This window comes from Ammospiza nelsoni, chromosome 28 (assembly GCF_027579445.1).
Source record: "Ammospiza nelsoni isolate bAmmNel1 chromosome 28, bAmmNel1.pri, whole genome shotgun sequence".
NCBI lineage: Eukaryota > Metazoa > Chordata > Aves > Passeriformes > Passerellidae > Ammospiza > Ammospiza nelsoni.
This window is the reverse complement of record NC_080660.1, coordinates 1,549,557-1,566,637: the sequence shown is the minus strand read 5'-3', so window position 1 is coordinate 1,566,637 and position 17,081 is coordinate 1,549,557. Positions and strand designations below refer to the sequence as shown.

The following is a 17,081-nucleotide window of genomic DNA, read 5'->3' as shown; positions in this document are numbered from 1 at the left end:
GGCCCGGGCGGGGCCGGTACCGGAGCCCGGCGCCCCCTCCCGGTTCCCGGTCCCGCTGCCGGTGCCCGGTGCCGGTGTCGTCCCCGGTTCCGAGCGCCCCCTCCTCGCTCCCCGTTCGCAGTCCCGGTGTTGCCGCATCCCTCAGCCGCTCCCGGTGCCCGTTATCCGCTGCTCGGTTGCCGGTGCCGGTAGCCGCTTCCCAGAGCCCCATTCCCGGTGACTCCAGGTCCCGCTGTTGTCGCCGGTGCCGGTGCCCGGCAGGCAGAGCCCCGTGCCCCGGTGCCGGTGCCCGGTATCCGCTCCCAGTTCCCGTAGCCGGTTCCCAGTTCTCGTTCCCCGGTCCCGCTCCCCAGGCCCCGGTGTCGCCGCCGGTGCCGGTCCCCGGTGCCGCTCTGACATCAGCACCGGGCGGGGCGGGGCGGCTCCGACCGGGCAAGAAAAGCATCTCCCGGTGCCGATCCCGGTGCCGGTACCCGGTGCCCGGTGCCGCTGCCCCAGCGGGCGGCGGGGGGCGGGCTCGGCCACCACCGGGGGCTCTCGGGGAGCGGCGGCCGCCATGAACCGAAGCGGGCGTTGAGCTCCCCCCGCCCCCCGCCCGGTACCGGGACCCTCCCCGAGGCCACCGGGGCGGTACCGGCGGGGCGGGCGCTCGCAGCATCCGCCGGGATTTTGGGGAGCAGCGCCCGGGAAACGGCCGGGACGCACCGGGAGCGCCGGGAGCGCCGCCCCCCGGGCAGAGCTGCCCCCGCCCCGCCGCGCCCCGTCCCCGGAGCCGAGCCGAGCCCCGGGGCCGCCTCGTCCTTTGTGTGCGCCGGGGCACCGGGCACCGCCGGGAGCACCGGGAGCCGAGGCCGGGCGGTGATAGCGGGGAGCGGGAGCGGCCCCGGGGCCCGGGGAGCCCCCGGCGGCCCCATGAAGGAACCGGACGCCATCAAACTCTTCGTGGGGCAGATCCCGCGGCACCTGGAGGAGAAGGACCTGAAACCGATTTTTGAGCAATTCGGCAAAATCTACGAGCTCACCGTCATCAAGGACAAGTACACCGGCATGCACAAAGGTACCGGAACCGGCAACCGGCAACCGGGGATGGGCAAAGGCAACGGGCAGCGGGAACGGGGCAGGGGCGGCCCGGGCAGCGGGGGTGGGTGCGGGGCACGGGCACGGGGGTGTGGGGAGAGCCCCGGGATTCGGCCACCGGTACCGGGAATGGGCCCCGGTAACGGGATTAGCTCGGGAATGTGGCCCCCGGTACCGGGAACAGCTCCAAATACCGGGATCAGCCCCAGGATGTGGCTCCCCCGTACTGAGAGCAGCCCCCCGGTACCGGGATTAGCCCCGGGATGTGGCCCCCGTTACTGGGAATGACTCCGGGTACCGGGATTAGCCCCGGGATGTGGCCCCCGTTACTGGGAATGACTCCGGGTACCGGGATTAGCCCCGGGATGTGGCCCCCGGTACCGGGAATGGCCTCGTGATGTGGCTCCCAGCACCAGGAACAGCTCCCGGCACCGGGAACACCCCCAGGATTTGTCCCCCAGTACCAGGAACAGCCCCCGGTACCGGGAATAGCTCCCAGGATGAGAAATAGCCCTGGGATTCAGCCCCCGGTACCGGGAATAGCCCCAGAAACCGGGATCAGCCCCGGGAGATGGCCCCGGTACCGGGACCGGCCTTGTGATACAGCTCCCGGTACTGGGAACAGCCCCCAGCACCGGGAATAGCCCCGGGATCCAGCCCCGGTACCGGGAGCAGCCCCGTGCACGGCCTCCAGCACCAAGAACAGCTCCCGGTACCGGGAACAGCTCCCAGCACCGGGGATGGCCCTGTGACACAGCCCCGGTACCGGGAACAGCCCCGGGATGGAGTCCCCGGGACTGGGAATGGCCACCGGCACCGGGAACAGCTCCCAGTACCGGGAGTGGCCCCAGGATACGGCCCCGGTACCGGGAACAGCCACTGGCACCGGGATTAGCACCGTGATACGGCCTGGGGTACCGGGAACAGCCCCGGGTACAACCGAGGGCACCGGGAACAGCCCCCGGTACCGGGAACAGCCCCAGGTACAACCGAGGGCACCGGGAACAGCCCCACAAACAGCCCCAGATACAACCGAGGGCCTCGGTACCGGGAACAGCTCCCAGTAACCGGAACAGCCCCGGCCTTGGAAACCACTCCAGATCCAACCTCCGGTACCGGGAACAGCCCCACAAACGGTACCGGTACAACCACAGGAACTGGGAACAGCCCCCAAAACAGCCCCTGGTACTGGGAACAGCCCCGGGTACAACCGAGGGCACCGGGAACAGCCCCCGGTACCAGGAACAGCCTCACAAACGGTACCGGTACAACCGAGAGCACCAGGAACAGCCGCAGGCCTTGAGCAACACCCACAGCTCAGCCTACAGCCGCAGGCCCTGGGTACAGCCGAGGGCACCGGGAACAGCCACAGCCCCCAGCCCAGCCGGGGTGCCCCGTGTCAGGGTGTTGTACCCCGCGTGCTGGGGCTGTGGGGTGTTGGTGTCGGCTGTGGGGTGTTGTGTCCGGCTGTTGTGGGGCTGGGTTTTGTGGTTTTGGGGCTGGTTCTTGGGCTGTTGTTGTTGGGGTGTTGCTGTTGTTACTGGGGTGTTGTTGGGCTGGTTTTTTGCCGGGCTGTTGTTGCTGGGGTGTTGTTGTTAGGCGCTGTTTGGGTGTTGTTGTTGGGCTGTTGCTGTTGTTGCTGAGGTGTTGTTGTTAGGTGCTGTTGGGGTGTTGTTGTTTGGGTGTTGCTGGGGAGCTGTGCCCGGCTGCTGTTGGGCTGTTGTTGGGGTGTTGTTGTTGGGCTGTTGTGCCAGCTGTGTGCAGCAGTTCCAGGCCCTGCCGGGTGTTGTTTCGGGTGTCGGGTGTCACGTGGGTGCCCCTCCAGGTGACACCCAGCCCTGGGGGTGTCCGGCTGTTGTGTTGAGTGTTGTTTTGGGGTGCCAGGTGGGTGTTGTGTATCACGTGGTCACCTCATGGGTCCCTGTGAGGGTGACACCAGCTCCGGGTGTCCCTGGGGGTCTCTGGGTGTTGTTTTGGGGTGTCCAGGTGTAATTTTGGGGTTTCTGGGTGTTGTTTTGAGGTTTCCAGGTGTCATTTTGGGGTGCCCAGGTGTTGTTTTGGGGTGTTGTGCCTGATTTTGGGGTGTCACACGGTCACTGTGTGTCCCTGGGGGTGACACCGGCTCCGGGGGTGACAGTGACAGGGCCCCGGGGGTGTCCCCAACCCCTGACCCTGTCCCCAACACCCGGAGGGGGTCCCCGAGCCCCCCAAACACCCGGCACCGAAACTGGGGGGGAACTCCGGGGGTCCTGGGGGGCCTCGGGGTCCCTGTGGGATCTTGGGGGTGTCACTGTCTCAAAATGTGGGGTCTGGGGGCTTTTGGGGGGGGATCTGGGAGCTTTGGAGGGGGGGGTCTGGGGTCTCTGGGGGTTATTTGGGGTCTGTGGGGAGATTTGGGGTGTCTGGGGGGATTTGGGGTCTGCTGGGTGGTGTGAGGGGGGGTCTGGGGTCTCTGGGGGTTATTTGGGGTCTCTGGGGAGATTTGGGGTCTCTGGGGGGATTTCTGGGAGGATTTGGGGTCTCTGGGGGTTATTTTGGGTTTATGGCACTGTGGGTGTTCTGGGGGGGGGGGGTCCCACCAATTCTGGGGCTCTCTGGTCACTCCAGACCCCTCCATCTGGGGGTGAGGACACCTCGGGGGTCCCCCTGACGCCCCCCGACCCCTTTTTTTGCCCCCAGGATGCGCCTTCCTGACCTACTGCGCCCGCGAGTCGGCCCTGAAGGCCCAGAGCGCCCTGCACGAGCAGAAAACCCTGCCGGGGGTGAGTGGGGGGCGTGGGGACCCCCCCCGAGGCACCCCCAAATCCCCACTGTGAGCCCCCAGCCCGGGACACCCCCAAAATCCCCCATAAACCCCCTGAAAATAACAGTGAAATCCCAAAAATCACACTGAAACCACCCAAAAATCACCCAGAAACCAACCAGAAAATCACCCTTAAATGCCCCCAAATCACCCCTAAATATTACCCTGAAACCCCCCCAAAAATCACACTGAAACTATCCAAAAAGCAATTATAAGCCCCTCAAAAAAATCACCCTTAAATCCCCCAAAATCACCCCTAAAAATTACCCTGAAACCCCCCCAAAATCACCCTCAAATCCCCCAAAAAATCACCTATAAGCCCCCCAAAAATCCCTGTAAATACCCCAAAATCACCCCTAAAAATTGCCCAGAAACCCCTTAAATATCAGCCCTAAATCTCCCCAAAAATTACCACAAAATCCCTTAAATATCATTCTTAAATCCCCAAAAATCACCCCTCAAAATTACCCTGAATCCCCCTCAAAATTGCCCTGAAATCCCCCCAAAAATCACTCTGAAATTCCTCAAAAAAATCACCCCTAAAAATTACCCTGAAGCCCCCTAAAAATCACCCTGAAACCCCCCAAAAATCAGCCCTAAATCCCTCCAAAAGTCACCATAAAACCCCATAAAAATTCCCCCTGTATCCCCCCAAAAACCGCCCTGAAACCCCTTAAAAATCACCCTTAATTCCCGAAATTCACCCCTAAAAATTACCCTGAAAACCCCCCCAAATTACCCTGAAACCCCCCAAAATCGCCCAAAAATCACCCCAAAATCCACCCAAAAAATCACCCCAAAACCCCTTAAAAATCACCCAAAATCCCCCCAAAAATCCCCTCCCACCCCCCATTTCAGGACCACCCCATCCCCCACTACGGGAGGGATTTTTTTTGGGGGGCCAGGGGCTCCCCCGAACACGCGGGGGGTGTTTAATTAGCGCCGCTAATGAGGGCCCGGCGCTAATGAAGCGCGGCCGGGCGGGCACGGAGACAACAAAGCCCCGAATTTGGGGGGGGGGGGGGTCCTGAAATCCCGGTGCCCCCCACCCCCAATTAATTTTTGGGGGGTGCTCCCACCTCTCATCCCTCTCCCAAACTGATTTTGGGGGGGTTTGAGATTTTCTGGGTGGGATAAAAGGCGGTGGGGGGGGGGGGGGGGAAAGGAGGGAATTTGGGGGTCCCTAAAGTGGGGAGGGGTCTCAGGGCGCGCCCCCCCCGCGCGTGTCCCGCCAGGCCCGGGGGGGATTTGGCTTGGCCGGGATAATCCCGGGATTTGGGGCCGTAAATCCGGGGGGGGGGGGGGATTTGGGGTGGGGGGGTTGGTTTGGATGGGGGTTTTATTTTTGGGGGGGGGGGGGGGGGATTAAGGCCGGCCCCGCCCCAGCAGCTGCGCTGGGAATTTGGGGAGGGGGCGTCACCCTCAGCGCTGCGCTGAGCACGGGGGGGTCCCGGTGTGGTTTGGGGGGGGTTTGGGGGCTTTGTTTGCGCCCCCCCCCCTCTTTGTGCGTGTCCCCCCCCCCCCCCCACTCTGGGTTGATCCAACGCGTGGGGGGGATTAGGGGGGGATTAACGCCCCCCGCCCCCACCCGGGGGGGGCATTTCCAGCGCCATCTGGGGCTCATTGAGGGGGGGGGGGTTTCGGGGGGGGGGGGGGCGGGGGGCACCTTCGCTTTCGGCGGCGAAAGGAACGCGCGGGGTCAGCCGGGGATGGACCCGCCCCCAAATCGTCCCTCCCCGCCCCCCCCCCTCAGCAAAATGCCCGAATTCCCCCCAAATCCCGCCAAAATGGGGCACGGCCGCCCCTCCCCCACACCCTGAGGGGGTTTTGGGGGGGGGGGGGGCGGGGTCACACCAGGCCTGGGGGGGGGGGGTGGGGGGTGGGGGGGGGTCTCCTCCTCTTCCCCCCTCCCCAAATCTCCATCCCCGCCCCCCCCCCCCCCCATCCCCATCCCCATCCCCGTCATTGTTTATCGCGAGCGCTGATGACGTCAGCGGCGTTGCCAGGCGACGGCGATGGTAAATTGGGGATGAGTGGGCGGTTGCCATGGAGCGGAGCCGGCCGTTGCCATGGCAACCGCGCATCTGCGCCCTCCCCCCCCCCCCCCCCCCCGCCCCGTTCCTCTGGGGGGTTCCGGGGTGGGGGGGGGGGAGGGGCGGGGTTGGGTCCATTCTCCCCCCCCCCCCCCCCAATTAACGCAGGGAGGGGGAGGGGCGCTCATTAACGCGGCCCCCGCTCCCCCCCCCCCCCCCGGGCAGCGGCTCCCGTTGCCAGGTAACGGGATGCAGGCCCGGCGTTGCTATGGCGACCCGAGCATCTTTGGGGGGTTCGGGACGCTCTGAGGGGGTGGGGGAGGTGCTGGGGGGGTCGGGGGGGGTCTCGGTGGTCTCTGTGTGTCCCCAACCCCCCCCGTTCCCCCCCCCCCCAGATGAACCGGCCCATCCAGGTGAAGCCGGCGGACAGTGAGAGCCGAGGAGGTACCGCCCCCAAAAATGCCCCAAATCACCCCTAAAATCCCACAAAATCACCCCAAATTCCCCACCCAAATCCCCCGGAACCTTCCCCCAAATCACCCCCAAACTCACCCACACCACCCTGTCCCCAAACCCCGGTGTCCCCAAATTGCCCCAAGGCCACCCCACGTCTGTCCCTGTCCCCTCTGGGGTGTCCCTGCATGTCCCCGTTCCCAGGAGCTGTCACCCTGTTCCCATTCCCAATGTCCCCATCCCATCCCCGTGTCCCCATCCGATGTCCCCACCCCACCCTTCCTGCAGTGTCACACCCCTCTGCGTGGCACTGTCCCCCTGCCAGTGTCCCGGTGCCACCTGTGGTGTCCTGGTGCCCGTGTCCCCATGCTGGTGTCCCCCTGCTCATGTGCCAGTGCCACCTGCAGTGTCCTAATGCCACTTGTGGTGTCCCTGTGGCTGTGCCCTCGTGCCTGTGTCCTCACGAGGGTGTCCCTGTGCCCATGTCCCAGTGCCCGTGTCCCCATGGCCATGTCCCAATGCCACCTGTGGTGTCCCTGTGTCCCTGTCCCCGTGCCCATGTCCTGATGCCACCCCCGGTGTCCCCCTGACCATGTCCCAATGCCACCCGTGGTGTCCCTGTACCCTTGTCCCCATGCCCATGTCCCAATGCCACTGGCAGTGTCCCAGTGCCACCCACGGTGTCTCCGTGTCCCTGTGCCCCTGTCCCTGTGCCCCTGTCCCAGTGCCACCCGCGGTGTCCCAGTGCCCATGTCCCCATGGCTGTCCCTGCCCATGTCCCTGTGCCCCTGTGCCCATGACAGTGTCCCCATACCCATGTCCCAATGCCACCTGCAGTGTCCCCATGGCCATGTCCCTGTGCCCCTGTCCCTGTGCCCGAGTCCCCATGTCCCCCTGCCCCAATGCCACCTGCGGTGTCCCCATGTCCCGATGCCACCCACAGTGTCCCCGTGCCCCTGTCCCCATGCCCATGTCCCAGTGCCACCTGTGGTGTCCTGCTGCCCACATCCCGGTGCCCATGTCCCTCTGCCAGTGTCCCAGCACCACCCACGGTGTCCCCATGCCCATGTCCCCATGGTGGTGTCCCCGTGCCCATGTCCCACTGCCATGCCAGCTGTCCCGACGCCATCCGCAGTGTCCGTGTTCCCATGTCCCCCCGCCCATGTCCCAGCACCACCCACGGTGTCCCCATGTCCCTGTCCCCGTGCCCATGTCCCAGTGCCACCTGTGGTGTCCCCATGCCCATGTCCCAGTGCCACCTGTGGTGTCCTGCTGCCCATGTCCTGGTGCCCATGTCCCACTGCCAGTGTCCCAGCACCACCCACGGTGTCCCCATGCCCATGTCCCAATGCCACCTGCAGTGTCCTGCTGCCCATGTCCCACTGCCAGTGTCCCAGCACCACCCGCAGTGTCCCCGTGCCCATGTCCCACTGCCATGCCAGCTGTCCCGACGCCATCCGCAGTGTCCGTGTTCCCATGTCCCCGTGCCCATGTCCCAGCACCACCCACGGTGTCCCCATGTCCCTGTCCCCGTGCCCCTGTCCCCGTGCCCATGTCCCCGTGCCCATGTCCCAGCGCCACCCGCGGTGTCCCCGCGCCCCTGTCCCCGTGCCCATGTCCCGATGTCACCGTGGCCGTCCCGCAGAGGACCGGAAGCTCTTTGTGGGGATGCTGAGCAAGCAGCAGGCGGACGAGGACGTGCGCAAGATGTTCGAGCCCTTCGGCACCATCGACGAGTGCACGGTGCTGCGCGGGCCCGACGGCACCAGCAAAGGTGGGGGGACACGGCGGGGACACGGGGGGACACCCCGGGGTGGGCGGGGTCACTTGGGGGTCATGGGGGGTCCCACGGGGGTCACCGGGGCACTGGGACATGGCACGGGGACATGGGCATGGGGACACTGCAGGTGGCACTGGGACACGGCATGGGGACATGGGCATGGGGACATGGGCACGGGGACACTGCAGGTGGCACTGGGACACGGCATGGGGACATGGGCACAGGGACAAGAGCACAGGGACACTGCAGGTGGCACTGGGACATGGGCATAGGGACATGGGTACAGGGACAAGAGCACAGGGACACTGCAGGTGGCACTGGGACATGGGCATAGGGACATGGGTACAGGGACAAGAGCACAGGGACACCGCAGGTGGCACTGGGACACGGCATGGGGACATGGCCATGGGGACAAGAGCACAGGGACACTGCAGGTGGCACTGGGACACGGCATGGGGACATGGGCATGGGGACATGGCTACAGGGACACTGCAGGTGGCACTGGGACACGGCATGGGGACATGGGCATGGGGACATGGGCACAGGGACACTGCAGGTGGCACTGGGACACAGCATGGGGACATGGGCATGGGGACATGGGCACAGGGTCACCATAATGAGGACATGGACACAGGGGGCACAGGCACAGGGACATCTCAGGTGGCACTGGGACATGGGCAGGGGGACATGGGCACAGGGACAAAAGCACTGGGACACCACGGGTGACACTGGGACATGGGCATGGCGTAATGGTCATGGGGACAGGGGCACAGGGACACCATCATGGGGACACGGGCACAAGGGCATGGGCACAGGGACACCTCAGGTGTCATTGGGACATGGCCATGGGGACATGGGCGCACGGACAAGAGCACAGGGACACGGGCACAGGGACACTGTCATGAGGACACGGGCACAAGGGCACGGGCACAGGGACACTGCAGGTGGTGTCAGGACACCGCAGGTGGCACTAGGACACGGGCAGGGGGACACTGTCATCGGGACACTGTCGTGGGCATGGGGACACTGTGGGTGGCACCAGGACATGGGCAAGGGGACACCATCATGGGGACATGGACATGGGGGCAAAGGCACAGGGACACCGTGGGTGGCACTGGGACACTGCACTGGGACAGGGGCATGGGGACACTGCAGGTGGCAGCAGGGCACAGGGAGATCTGTGGGGCAGGGATGGGGTTCAGGGGGAGCACGGCAGGGATGGGGTTAATGGGGTTTGGGGGATCCATGGGGGTGGCACCCCCAGAGCTCCCTGGGGCTGTCATGGGGCCAATGTCCCCGATGTCCCCAATGTCCCCAATGTCCCCGATGTCCCCAATGTCCCCGATGTCCCCGATGTCCCCAATGTCCCCGATGTCCCCAGGCTGCGCCTTCGTCAAGTTCCAGAGCCACGCAGAGGCCCAGGCCGCCATCGCCGCCCTGCACGGGAGCCGCACGCTGCCGGTGAGGGACCGTCCTTGGCGCTGTCACCTGCGTTGTCACCTTTGTCACCGTCCCCTTCATTGTCCCATCGCTGTCCTCATCATCATCCCCTGCGCTGTCACCTTCAGCATCCTCTTCATCGTCCTCTTTGTCATCTCCTTCATTGTCCTCATCATTGTCCCCTTCATTGTCCTCATCATTGTCCCCTTTATGGTCACCTTCGTCATCCTCTTCATTGTCTTCGTCATTGTCTCCTTCATCATCCTCTTCATTGTCCCTTTCATCATCGTCATTATTGTCCCCTTGTCCTCATCATCATCCCTTCATGGTCCCCTTCATCATCCTCATAATTGTTGTCATCCCCATTGTCACCTTCATCACCCCCATCATCCTCATCATCATGTCCTTCATCATCCTCACCGTGTCCTTTGTCACACCTTCATCATTCTCATCATCCTCACCACTGTCCTCATCATCATCTCATCACCATCCTCATCACTGTCCCCATCATCCTCCCCTTCATCTCCATCATCCCCTTCATCTTCTCTGCCATCATCCCACCATCATCCTCACCAGTGTCCCCATCATCATCCCACCATCATCCTCACCAGTGTCCCCATCATCAACCCCATCCTCATCCTCTTCATCACCTCCACCATCATCCTCACCCCACTACAACCCAACCATCACGCCCATCACCGCTCCACCACTGCCCCACTCTGTGTGATCCCGAATGGCCCTGACTTGACCACGAGTGACCACGAGTGACCACGAGTGACCACGAGTGACCACAAGTGACCACGAGTGGCCGCCGTGTCCCCGCAGGGCGCCTCGTCCAGCCTGGTGGTGAAGTTTGCGGACACGGAGAAGGAGCGGGGGCTGCGGCGCATGCAGCAGGTGGCCAGCCAGCTGGGCATGTTCAGCCCCATCGCCCTCCAGTTCGGCGCCTACAGCGCCTACACGCAGGCGGTACGGGGACTGGGGACACTGGGGACACTGGGGACATTGGGGACATTGGGGACATTGGGGACATTGGGGACACTGGGGACATTGGGGACAATGGGGACTATGGGGACAATGGAGACATTGGGGACATTGGGGTCACCAGCCAGCTGGGCATGTTCAGCCCCATCGCCCTCCAGTTCGGCGCCTACACGCAGGCGGTACGGGGACTGGGGACACTGGGGACACTGGGGACACTGGGGACACTGGGAGGGACTGGGGATGTTGGGGGGATTGAGGACACTGGGGACACTGGGGGGATCATGGGGAAGGGGATAGGACCCCTCAAAATCCAGCCTGACGTGGTTGGGGTGATGGGAGGGGATGGACACCGAGGTGACATCCATGGGGACACGCTGGTCCTGGATGGGACACTGGGGTGACGTCCGTGGGGACATGCTGGTCCTGGATGGGACACTGGGGTGACGTCCGTGGGGACACGCTGGTCCTGGATGGGACACTGGGGTGACATCTATGGGGACATGCTGGTCCCACGCCCCGGGGTGTTGGTGGCACTGGGGTGACATCCATGGGGAGACACTGGTCCTGGGGGTGACGTCCATGGGGACATGCTGGTCCTGGATGGGACACTGGGGTGACATCTATGGGGAGATGCTGGTTCCATGTCCCGGGGTGTTGGTGGCACCAGGGTGGGTTCCCGGGGTGTTGGTGGCTCCCGGGGCGGCGGTGGCCGCGGTGGCCGCGCGGTGCCAGGCGTGTCCCCACAGCTGATGCAGCAGCAGGCGGCCCTGGTGGCCGCGCACTCGGCCTACCTCAGCCCCATGGCCACCATGGCCGTCCAGATGCAGCACATGGGCACGGTCAACCCCAACGGGCTCATCGCCACCCCCCTGCCACCCTCCTCAGGTAACGGGGACAGGGGGACAGCGGGGAGGACATGGGGATGGGGGGCAGCAGGGATGGGGACAATGGGGAGGGACACCTGGGATGGCACATGGGATATGGGGGGACACCAGGTAACGGGGACACCATGGAGGGGATGGGGACAGCGGGGGTGGGATGGGGACACCATGGATGGGACATGAGATATGGGGGGACACCATGGATGGAATGGGGACACCAGGGATGGGGACACCATGGATGGGACATCAGGAATAGAAACACCATGGATGGGGTATGGGATACAGGGGGACACCATGGATGGGACGGGGACACCATGGATGGAACATGGGATATGGGGGGACACCATGGATGGGACGGGGACACTCAACCTCCACCGCATGGAGGGTTCCCCACCCTTCAGGGTCACAGTCCCGGTGTCCCCGTGGTGTTCCCCGTGCTGTCCCGGCGCTGTCCCGACGCTGTCCTGGTGCTGTCCCGGCTCTGTCCCGGCTCTGTCCCGGTGCTGTCCCGGTGCTGTCCCGGCTCTGTCCCGGCTCTGTCCCGGCGCTGTCCCGGCTCTGTCCCGGTGCTGTCCCGGCGCTGTCCCGGCTCTGTCCCGGTGCTGTCCCGGCTCTGTCCCGTTGCTGTCCCGGTGCTGTCCCGGTGCTGTCCCGGCTCTGTCCCGGTGCTGTCCCGGCGCTGTCCCGGCGCTGTCCCGGCTCTGTCCCGTTGCTGTCCCGTTGCTGTCCCGGTGCTGTCCCGGCTCTGTCCCGGTGCTGTCCCGGTGCTGTCCCGGCGCTGTCCCGGCGCTGTCCCGGTGCTGACCCGGCTCTGGCCGTTTCTCCCCAGGAACCAGCACCCCCCCGGCCATGGCGGCCACCCCCGTCCCGGCCATCGCGGCCCCGCTGAGCGTCAACGGCTACAGCCCCGTGCCCGCGCAGCCCGCGGGACCCCCCGCCCCCGACGCCGTCTACGCCGGGGGGGTCCCCCCCTTCCCAGGTGCCCCCCGACCCCTCCCCGGCCCCCCGAGCCCCGCCGGGCCCCCCCCTAACCCCCCCTGTGCCCCCAGCCCAGAGCCCCGCGGCCCCCGGGGACCCCCTGCAGCAGGCGTACGCTGGCATGCAGCACTACACTGGTGCGTACTGGGGGCACTGGGAGAGGGGGGGTGTGGTACTGGGGGGCACTGGGAGGGCACTGGGAGGGGGTTCTGTGGTACTGGGGGGCACTGGGAGGGGCCGGGGGGTTGTTGTGTGGCACTGGGAGGGACTGGGGGGTAATGGGAGAGGGGGTGTGTGGTACTGGGGGGCACTGGGAAGGCACTGGGAGGGCACTGGGAGGGGGTTCTGTGGTACTGGGGGGCACTGGGAAGGACTGGGAGGGCACTGGGAGGCGGGGTGTGGTACTGGGGGGCACTGGGAGGGGCTGGGGGGTTGTTGTGTGGCACTGGGAAGGACTGGGAGGGACTGGGAGAGGGGGTGTGTGGTACTGGGGGGCACTGGGAGGGCACTGGGAGGGGGTTCTGTGGTACTGGGGGGCACTGGGAGGGACTGGGAGGGCACTGGGAGGGGGTTCTGTGGTACTGGGGGGCACTGGGAGGGACTGGGGGGTTGTTGCGTGGCATTGGGGGCACTGGGAGGAACTGGGGGTCACTGGGAGGGCACTGGGGGGTAACGGGCGGGGGTTGTGTAGTACTGGGGGGCACTGGGGGGCACTGGGAGGGCACTGGGAGGGGGTTCTGTGGTACTGGGGAGCACTGGGAAGGACTGGGGGGTTGTTGTGTGGCACTGGGAGGGACTGGGAGGGCAATGGGGGAGCTCTTGATGGGACTGGTTGGAACTGGGAGGGACTGGGGGGAACTGGGAGGGCAGTGGGAGGGACTGGGGGTGTGCTGTAGGGTACTGGGGGGCACTGGGAGGGTGTTGAATGGCACTGGCGTGGCACTGGCGTCACTGGTGGCTTTGGGAGGGTGTTGTATGGCACTGGGCGGGCACTGGGGTGGCACCGGTGGCACCAATGTCCCCGGTGACCCCGTGCCCCCCGTGCCCCCAGCCGCGTACCCGGCCGCCTACGGGCTGGTGAGCCCGGCCTTCGCCCCCCCGGGACCCCTGCTCGCCCCCCCGCCCCCCCCGCAGCAGCAGCAGCGTGAAGGTGAGACCCCCCCTGGGACCCCCCAAAACTCCCCGGGCCCCTGAGACCCCCCCGGGACCCCCCAAAACTCCCTGGGACACCCGACACCCCCCAGAACCCCCCGATATCCCTGAGACAACCCCTCCCAAAACTCCTCAAGACGCTCAAAATGTCCTGGGACACCCAAACCTACCCCAGGGCCCCAAAACTGAGACTTGGGACCCCGAAATCAGAGCTGTGAACCCAAAGCAGGAGGCAGGTTTGGGTTGAGAGCCCTGGTTTTGGGGTCCATGTCTGGTCTGGGTCGGGAGCCCTGGGTTTTGGGGTCTGTGCTGGTTTTGGGTTGAAAGCCCCTTTTTTGGGGTACTGTGTCCATTTCGGGTTGGCAGCTCTAGTTTTGGGGTCCGTGTCAGTTTTGGGTTAAGACCCCCAGCTTTGGGGTCTGGTCAGTTTTGGGTTGGCAGGCCTGGTTTTGAGGTCTCGTGTTGGGTTTGGGTTAAGAGCCCTGGTTTTGGGGTGCTGTGGCCATTTTGGGTTGAGAGCCCGGGTTTTTTGGGGTCCCATGTTGGGTTGGGTTTGGCAGCCCCGGTTTTGGGTGCTGTGTCCATTTTGGGTTGGCAGCCCCAGTTTTGGGGTCCGTGTCAGTTTTGGGTTAAAACCCCCAGCTTTGGGGTCCCATGTCCGGTTTGGTTTGGCAGCCCCAGTTTTGGGGTCCTGTGTCTGGTCTGGGTTGGCAGCCCCGGTTTTGCGGTCCCATGTTGGGGTTGGGTTGGCAGCCCCAGTTTTGGGATCTGTGTCCATTTTGGGTTGAAAGCCCAGGTTTTTTGGGGTCCCGTGTCTGGTTCGGTTTGGCAGTCCCAGCTGTGGGATCCAGTGTCAGTTTTGGGTTGGCAGCCCCAGTTTTGGGGTGCTGTGTCTGGTTTGGGTTGAGAGCCTGGGTTTTGGGGTCCCATGTCTGGTTTGGGTTGGCAGCCCCAGTTTTGGGATCTGTGTCCATTTTGGGTTAAAAGCCCGGGTTTTTTGGGGTCCCGTGTCGGGTTTGGTTTGGCAGCCCCGGTGGTGGGGTCCGGTCGGTTTTGGGTTGGCAGCCCCAGTTTTGGGATCTGTGTCCATTTTGGGTTGAAAGCCCGGGTTTTTTGGGGTCCCGTGTCAGTTTTGGTTTGGCAGCCCCAGTTTTGGGGTCCCGTGTCTGGTTTGGGTTGAGAGCCTGGGTTTTGGGGTCCCGTGTCAGGTTTGGTTTGGCAGCCCCGGTGGTGGGGTCCGGTCAGTTTTGGGTTGGCAGCCCCAGTTTTGGGATCTGTGTCCATTTTGGGTTGAGAGCCCGGGTTTTTTGGGGTTTGGTTTGGCAGCCCCGGTTGTGGGGTCCGGTCGGTTTTGGGGACGCAGTCCCAGGTGTGACCCCGCTCCCTCCGCAGGCCCCGAGGGCTGTAACATCTTCATCTACCACCTGCCCCAGGAGTTCGCCGACACCGAGATCCTGCAGATGTTCCTCCCCTTCGGCAACGTCATCTCCGCCAAGGTCTTCGTGGACAGGGCCACCAACCAGAGCAAGTGCTTCGGTAGGGACATGGGACAATGGGGACATTGGGGACATCGGGGACATTGGGCATATTGGGGACACTGGGGACAATGGGGACATTGGGGATAATGGGGACATCAGGGACAACGGGGACATTGGGGACAGTGAGGACAATGGGGACATCAGGGACATTGGGGACATAGAGGATATCAGGGACATCAGGGACAAGGGAGATATTGGTGATAATGGGGAAATTGGGGCAATGGGGACAGTGGGGACATCGGGGACAATAGGAACATTGGGGACAATGGTGATAATGGGGACATTGGGGGAATTTGGGACGTTGGGGACATTGGGCGTATTGGGGACAATGGGGACATGGCGGTATTGGGATATGGGATAGGCAATGTGGGATATGGGGCACCGGGGACATTAGGATATAGAGACACGGGGACAGTGTCCCCAAATCCTCCATGTCCTTCATGTCCTCCATGTCCCCATATCCCCATGATGTCCCCGTGTCCCCACACCCCCCCGATGTCCCCGCAGGCTTCGTGAGCTTTGACAACCCCGCGAGCGCCCAGGCCGCCATCCAGGCCATGAACGGCTTCCAGATCGGGATGAAGCGGCTCAAGGTGCAGCTCAAGAGGCCCAAAGACGCCAACCGGCCCTACTGAGCCCGGTGAGACCCCCGGGACCCCCGGGACACCCTCAGGACCCTCTGGGACATCTCCAGGACACACCTGGGATTATCTGGGACCCCCTAAGATGCCCTGGGACAAACCCAGGACCCCCTGGGACACCCTGGGACCATCTGAGACCCCCTGGGACCCCTCCAGGACACCCCTGGGGGATCCTCAGGACCACCTGGGACACCCAGGACACCCCTGGGACCATCTGGGACACCCCTGGGACCCCCTGGGACACCCCTGGGACACCCAGGACACCCCTGGAACCCCCTGAGATGCCCTGGGACACCCCTGGGACCATTGGGGACACCCTGGGAGCCCCTGGGACACCCCCACAAGCTCCTGGGACAGGCCCATGACACCGCCGGGACACCCCTGGAACCCCTCCAGGGCTGGAAAAACCCCAGGGATCTCCTTGAGACCCCCCCAGGACCTCCCCAAACCCCCACGACCCCTCCAGGCTGGGAACCCCCCAAACCCCCCGCGCTGGAATGTCCCCTATTGGGATTTGGGGGGGTCTCAGGGTTTTGGGGGCACAGGAAATGCCCCCCAAGCTCTGTTTAACCCCTCCATCCCCGAATTTTCCCTCCCCAGGTCCGGAGGCTCCGGAGCAGCACCTTTGGGTGCCCCCCCATTGCAGAGCAGCCCCCCCCAAACCCAGCGGTGCCCGGGGGGGTGGGGGGGGGGGCTCGGTCCTGCTGGGGGGGGCCCCAGAACCCCCCCCCCCCACGCTCAGGAAGGATGGACCCCCCCTCCAGGCCCCACCCGACCCCCCCAGTCCATCCCAGTCCATCCCAGTCCATCCCAGTCCAGCCCAGTCCAGCCCAGTGCAGGGTGCCAGTGCCCCCCCCCAGCAGCCACATCCACTCCGTTTTTGGGGGGTCGTGCCCACTCTGGGGGACCCCAAAAGGACCCCCCCTCATTCCCCCCCCCAGGACCCTTCTTGGGGCTTTTCTCACCAAACAGGACCAAAAGCAGCTCCAAACTGGGATTGGGGGGGGTCTCTGGGGGGGGGTTCATGGGGGTTTTTGGGGGTCCCAAAGGGGGGGACACGGCCCCGGGGGCGCAGCGGGACCCCAACACTGCCACTGCCACCCGCTCCGCCCACAGCCTGCCTCAGTTTCCCCTCGGGATGGGCCAGCACTGGGATGGGATGGGACTGGGATGGGACTGGGATAAACTGGGACTGGGATGGGCTGATAATGGGATAGACTGGGAGTGGCATAGATTGGTACTGGGATGGACTGGAACTGGGATAAACTGGTACTGGGATGGACTGGGACTGGGATAAACTGGTACTGGCATGGACTGGAAT

At 64.5% G+C, this 17,081-nt stretch overlaps 1 protein-coding gene across 1 annotated transcript; it reads left to right on the top strand.

Annotated features, from left to right (window-relative positions):
• The first annotated feature begins 847 nt into the window (after positions 1-847).
• On the top strand, positions 848-16,622 carry CELF3 (CUGBP Elav-like family member 3). The gene is made up of 13 exons (XM_059490238.1): positions 848-1,057; positions 3,757-3,839; positions 6,309-6,357; positions 8,012-8,140; positions 9,528-9,607; positions 10,412-10,555; positions 11,317-11,455; positions 12,281-12,430; positions 12,501-12,566; positions 13,481-13,579; positions 14,974-15,117; positions 15,627-15,759; positions 16,361-16,622. The coding sequence occupies exons 1-12, from the start codon at positions 913-915 to the stop codon at positions 15,752-15,754; spliced, it is 1,356 nt and encodes a 451-aa protein (XP_059346221.1). The 5' UTR covers positions 848-912; the 3' UTR covers positions 15,755-15,759; positions 16,361-16,622.
• The last annotated feature ends 459 nt before the right edge of the window (positions 16,623-17,081 follow it).

Coding starts and splice junctions, on each gene's coding strand:
- CELF3 (XM_059490238.1), top strand. CDS start 913: ATGAAGGAACCGGACGCCATCAAACTCTTCGTGGGGCAGATCCCGCGG. Junction 1,058..3,756: donor GTACACCGGCATGCACAAAG/GTACCGGAACCG, acceptor TTTTGCCCCCAG/GATGCGCCTTCCTGACCTAC. Junction 12,567..13,480: donor TGGCATGCAGCACTACACTG/GTGCGTACTGGG, acceptor CCGTGCCCCCAG/CCGCGTACCCGGCCGCCTAC.